Genomic DNA, 5,466 nt, shown 5'->3' on the forward strand with positions numbered 1-5,466 from the left:
AAAAAAAAAAAAAAAAAAAAAAAAAAAAAAAAAAAAAAAAAAACAAATGAACTCTCGTATTATCCCTTTCGATATTGTAACTAGCAAGATAGGTACGGAGAAGATCCAAACAGTGATGTTTTTTAGGTTTAAGCTTGACTAAAATACAAGAAAAAACAACGAAAAGACAATGATGAACAGATGGAACATATGTGAATGCAAATGAAATAATTGTAGTCGACCTCGTGAGCCATGATGATGATCTTACAGCGAATGAACATGATATCAATGTCAAAAGGGCTGTGATAAGATAAGGAATCAATACAAGGGGAATAAGATTCGGATTACCTTGTTGATCGAATATCTCAAGGCAAGAACATTGTTTGAGATTCGAATCACTCCACAAGCAAGATTGATCATGTCGAGCTTGAATGATTCTACATGCAACCTAAACTACATATAATTGCAAAAAAACTTAGTCATTGGCTAAAGAAAAGCACAAATGCTTCTTTCTATATTTTCTAAGTCTGCTTACAAATACAACGTAATGGCTTTTATAGCCTCAAAATGAAACTATTAAAGGCATTACAAGAATTGTAACATTTATACTTAATGACCATAATTAGCTGTAAATGTAAGTAAATAAAAACTCTTAAAATACAATAACTCTAAATTATTCTAAATGGTAACCCACCAAAAATTTACAACAATCAAACTTCATTCTTCTTCAATGTAGCATGAATTGAAACATCTTTTTTTTTTTTTTTTTTTTTTAATTTTGACAACCTTTTATTTACATCTTCACATCTTCATTGAAGTATATTGTATGATTGATGTCTCTTGGTTCATATCAAGCTGTCTACAGGGTGTATGCCAATGGATGCAGAAATTTTCGAAAAACTGTGGGCTGCTAACTCAGCTGCCCAAACGTTGCAATTGGCAGAAGAAGCCAGAGCGGAAGCAACCCCTAAAACGATATTCCAGGATATGTGACGGATTTCTTTTTCTTTATTCCCAACGATGAATTGTCCCGACTATAGAAAAAATGACAGAGATTTTGATGTGGGGGCGATTCCGAAAAAACCTTATGTCCGTTGAAGTGAACGGAGGACAAATCGAGTTCAAGTTAGTTGAGAAATAAAAATAATAATAATAACAAATAAATACTCGGGTCGATTCGAGAATGAGAGTACTCCACCGAGAAAAGTTGTCAATACGAACATAGCCGTTTACGGTGAATATATATATATATATATATATATATATATTCATTTTTATTTAATTTGGAAGGTTATCTTCGTTGGTTATCCTGTTAGTTGGCTCACTCTTGTAGCAGTGAAGTTCTTCTGGTGTTCCTGCTCCCGACTTTCTTCTTGCTTCTCAAAGAATGGCCGTTCCTCTCGTTAATCTTGCTCCGGATCTCACAGTTTCAAGGCTCTGCTTCGGTTCATTCCAATGCATCTCTTGCTTCGTATCTTGCAATTCTCTGGTTCCTTATGACCTAATTATTCATCTCTGATTTTCACAGGTACCATGACGTTCGGCGAGCAGAACTCAATGTCTCAGTCATTTCGCCTTCTCGACCAAGCTTTCGATGCCGGCATCAACTTCTTCGATTCTGCAGAAATGTATTTTTCTACTCCATTCTATGGCGCCGCCTACATTTGTCATCACTACAGAAGTCCACTTCCTGAGTTTTACGTTTGTTCCTTCTCTAAATGTACCTTACGTGCAGGTATCCTGTGCCTCAACGTTCTGAGACTCAGGGTCGGAGCGAGGAGTACCTTGGACATTGGATCAGAAGCCGAAAAATTACTCGGGATCGTATTGTTTTAGCTACGAAGGTTTGTTTGCTCGCATGTGTGTGTTCCGTATCGCTCGCTATATTTCTGCAATTTGGCCACCGACTACTTTGGCTCGCTATATTCATTATTAATTTTTGTTATTGTCGTTGTTGCTGTCTTTGCGATTGGCAGCTATTCCACCATTTCTTGAGATTATTTGTGAATTTAGCTCAGCTTGATTTTTTTTTTCTTTTTCTCTTTTCTTTTCTTTCTAAAGAATAGGTATTTAATAGTGCAAAGAGTTGATAGACAACTAACAAACTAAAGTAAGAATATTAGTTATAACAGTGTAAGCTCTATTACACCCTCTCAAGCACATAGACGGGAGAGAAGGCATCACCTGATTGTTTTCCCTCTTTGTTAGGTTGCGTTGGTTTTAGGAATGGCCAACATAATTTTGAATTTCTTACTTAAAATTGAGTGTTTCTGGGAACTTTCATGCTGAGACAAATTCTGAAATTATCATGCAGGTTGCTGGACCATCTGGGCAAATGACTTGGATACGAGATGGTCCAAAGTGTTTGGATACTAAAAATATTACAGAAGCAATTGATGCTAGGTCAGTAGTGTGAAATCTCTTATTTTCACAGATAGATTCATAAAAATCAGGGATAAATACATTTTTGGTTCTTGAGGTTCCACAAAGAATTTCTTTTGGTTTCTAAGTTTTGAAAACCAAATCTTATAATTTAATCCTTTCAATATTTGTAATATTAAAATGGTGTGCTATCAGATTTTTTGCTACTTGCATACAAAAGTGACATTTCTGATTGATTGTATATTAATTCTGTGGATATATGGCAATATTTACTAAAATTTCTATTTTTATATGTTAACATGACAAAAAGATTTGAAACCCAATCTTTTCACCCTTCCCTCCCTGTTGTCAACAATCGATAAGATATTCATGGCTAGCTATCACGTTGTCTTTATTGATTTCTCTTCTTTCCAAAGGTTATCCTCTATCTATCAAATTCCCCTCATTCAACTACCCTCCCTCGGATGCTCCTCTAGCTTTGAAAGGCTGGCTCACCTGCTACATAGGAGGTAGCAACATTACTCAACTAGTGTGAGGAAATGGGATAGGGAAGGGAAGGGGTAGACTGGTGATGGTGGAAGGCGAAAGGAAGAAAGANGTCTCTACTTTTCCTTTATTTTCTAAGTGCCCTTTTTTTTTTTTTTTTTTTTCACATCAACAAAAAAACATTTATTTTTTATATAAAAGTATTGCCATATCAACTTTAAAACAATATAAATCAATTAAGAAGTGTCATGTCAACTTTTTTTTTTTTTTATAAATATTATTATTGTTGTAGCCTTGGGCAAAGATCATTTTGAAGTATTTTGAAAACTACGGAGGTCAAATTCTAAGATTTTAAAAATTGAAAATTGAAGATAAGAAGATAACTATATGGGGGAAAAAAAATAGAGAAAGGAGATATTTATTCCTAGATATTAATATCTTTGTAAGGCATACTACATGATATTAAATACTCTTGGAAGGATTTCCAATTGGAGAAGTATTTTGTAACTTCATTTGGAAGGATTTATTACTTTTTTGTGTCACGTTTCATATTAACGAAATTGTTTCCTATCCAAAAAAGAAAAGAAAATCTTGGAAGGAAGTATAAACTCTTCACTCTGAGTGAGGTGAGGAAAATAAATCATCTTCTCTGATGTGAAATATCTATCTTCTGCAGCTTAAAGCGAATGCAAACGGATTTCATTGATATTTACCAGATTCATTGGCCTGATCGGTTTGTATGTACTAACTTAATCTGTGAGATATTATGAAAGCTAAAATTATTTGGAATTTTTTCAGTCCATTATTGCCCTGACACTATTTTTGTGTTTTGTTATATTATTTTTGTTTTAGTTGTGAGAACAACATAATCATTTGTGTATGTTTGTCTTTTAAGGTATGTTCCAATGTTTGGAGAAACTGAATATAATCCATCATGGCAGTACTGTTCTGTTACTATAGAAGAGCAACTTTATGCGCTCAGCAAGGCTGCTGATGCTGGTAAGGTAGGCGATCATTGCCATGTTCCTTTCTCTCTCTCTCTAAACTAGCATACCGAGTTTTCAATCAAGTTGGAATATCTTGTGTTTTTAGATCAGATACATTGGCCTCAGCAATGAAACACCTTATGGTGTTATGAAATTTGCACATACTGGTGAAAAATATCCTCACTTTCCGAAAGTTGTATCATTGCAGGTGCTTGAGCTCAATATTTTTGTTCTGATTCTATTTTGTCGTATTTATTGCTACTAAATGAAACATTTCTACTCTGAAGAACTCGTACAATTTGCTTTGTCGAACTTTTGATTCTGGCCTTGCTGAATGTTGTCATCATGAGAGGTAATAAATTCATACCAAATTTAGTCCATTAATTTTCTTGTAGTATGTAATAGGCGGTTGAACATAAAAAAGGTGTCTGTTTTAAGCCTATAAATTTTTAATTTTTTGTTTAGCAAGTCTGTAGAATCAACATTTAATAGATCGTGGTCTTTTATTTTGTTACCTTATTTTATTTTATTTTATTTTTTTAAGTTACGAATTTATTAAACACAAATTGAAAATTCAGACCTATTAAACGGTTTGGTAGAGACGTACTTTTATACACAAAGCTGAAAATTTAAGAACTTATGGCATCTTTTAAAATTCATAGACACATTAAATACACTGTTTGTTATTGTCATTTCACGTTTGACCTTTTGCAGAATCAGCTTATTAGCGTACAGTCCCCTGGCAATGGGCATACTTTCTGGGAAGTATTTTTCTCCTGAAGGTGGTCCTGCAGATGCTCGACTTAATCTTTACAGAGGTCTCTATAAAAGGCTTCCTCATGTCATCTTTTCTTAACTTAAACGGAAAGTAGGTTGTTACAAATTGATTAAAATTCATTTTCATTGCAGGAAGATATTTAGAAGGGGAATCGAGATACAACCTAACCAACAACATCATCAGAACAGCTACAGTGGTATGCAAATTTACAACTTTTGCTTATTTTTATTTTTAGTACATGAAAACTGAAAGATAACAGACCGATGAATTGTAAAGCTTTTGCATTTTCTAATATTGAAGAAGGGTAACTTGTAACATGATTGTTCCATTGTTACTATTACCTTAAGTTCATAATAGCATTTGACATGAATGCTTCAAAGTATGTGGTGCTTTCACTAACCTGTTCTCTGTCGTGGATTGTCTGTAGGAATATGTTAAGGTTGCTAAGAAATATGGCCTTCATCCAGTCTCCCTGGCAATTGGTTTGTTCTACCTTTTCTTTAACTCTTTGTATATTGTTTCATTCGAGGTGTGGCATATGATAGTGTAAAGTAGGTTGTAAGCCTTGCATAATTACGTGTTTTGAAATGTTGCAGAACAGACTTGACTAGCTAGCTATCGTTAGTCTGCGGACGATAAAACCTTGTATGAAGAAATTGCTAAACTATTCAAGATAGAGCAGAAGAGGAAATCATTGTTCTTGAAGTGTGAACTCAAAACTTATACGGAGTGATAGTAAAAAATAGCTCCAAAGGCTGTAGCGTCTATATGCATAGGATTAATTATGGTTTTTCGTCTCTTTTGTTGCATTTGGTCAATAGTTTTGCTTGGTTCTTTTTTTTTTTTTTTTTTTTT

General features: G+C 33.9%; 1 protein-coding gene across 3 annotated transcripts in view; it reads left to right on the forward strand.

The window, feature by feature from the left end:
• The first annotated feature begins 1,274 nt into the window (after positions 1–1,274).
• Positions 1,275–5,466, forward strand: part of LOC111789740 (protein tas-like) — a 4,765-nt gene continuing 573 nt past the window's right edge. The window contains exons 1-12 of one of the 3 annotated variants that reach the window (XM_023670415.1): positions 1,275–1,424; positions 1,508–1,607; positions 1,715–1,823; positions 2,294–2,382; positions 3,524–3,580; positions 3,743–3,851; positions 3,940–4,041; positions 4,121–4,185; positions 4,548–4,651; positions 4,743–4,807; positions 5,039–5,093; positions 5,208–5,460. In XM_023670415.1, the coding sequence (XP_023526183.1) occupies positions 1,367–1,424; positions 1,508–1,607; positions 1,715–1,823; positions 2,294–2,382; positions 3,524–3,580; positions 3,743–3,851; positions 3,940–4,041; positions 4,121–4,185; positions 4,548–4,651; positions 4,743–4,807; positions 5,039–5,093; positions 5,208–5,218 (924 nt within the window). In that variant the 5' untranslated portion in view covers positions 1,275–1,366 and the 3' untranslated portion in view covers positions 5,219–5,460. Of the gene's footprint in view, positions 1,425–1,507; positions 1,608–1,714; positions 1,824–2,293; positions 2,383–3,523; positions 3,581–3,742; positions 3,852–3,939; positions 4,042–4,120; positions 4,186–4,547; positions 4,652–4,742; positions 4,808–5,038; positions 5,094–5,207; positions 5,461–5,466 lie in introns of those variants that run through there. The other 2 variants (XM_023670414.1, XM_023670413.1) reach the window with 2 other exon arrangements.

Source organism: Cucurbita pepo, chromosome LG03, assembly GCF_002806865.2.
Source record: "Cucurbita pepo subsp. pepo cultivar mu-cu-16 chromosome LG03, ASM280686v2, whole genome shotgun sequence".
Taxonomy (NCBI): Eukaryota; Viridiplantae; Streptophyta; class Magnoliopsida; order Cucurbitales; family Cucurbitaceae; genus Cucurbita; species Cucurbita pepo.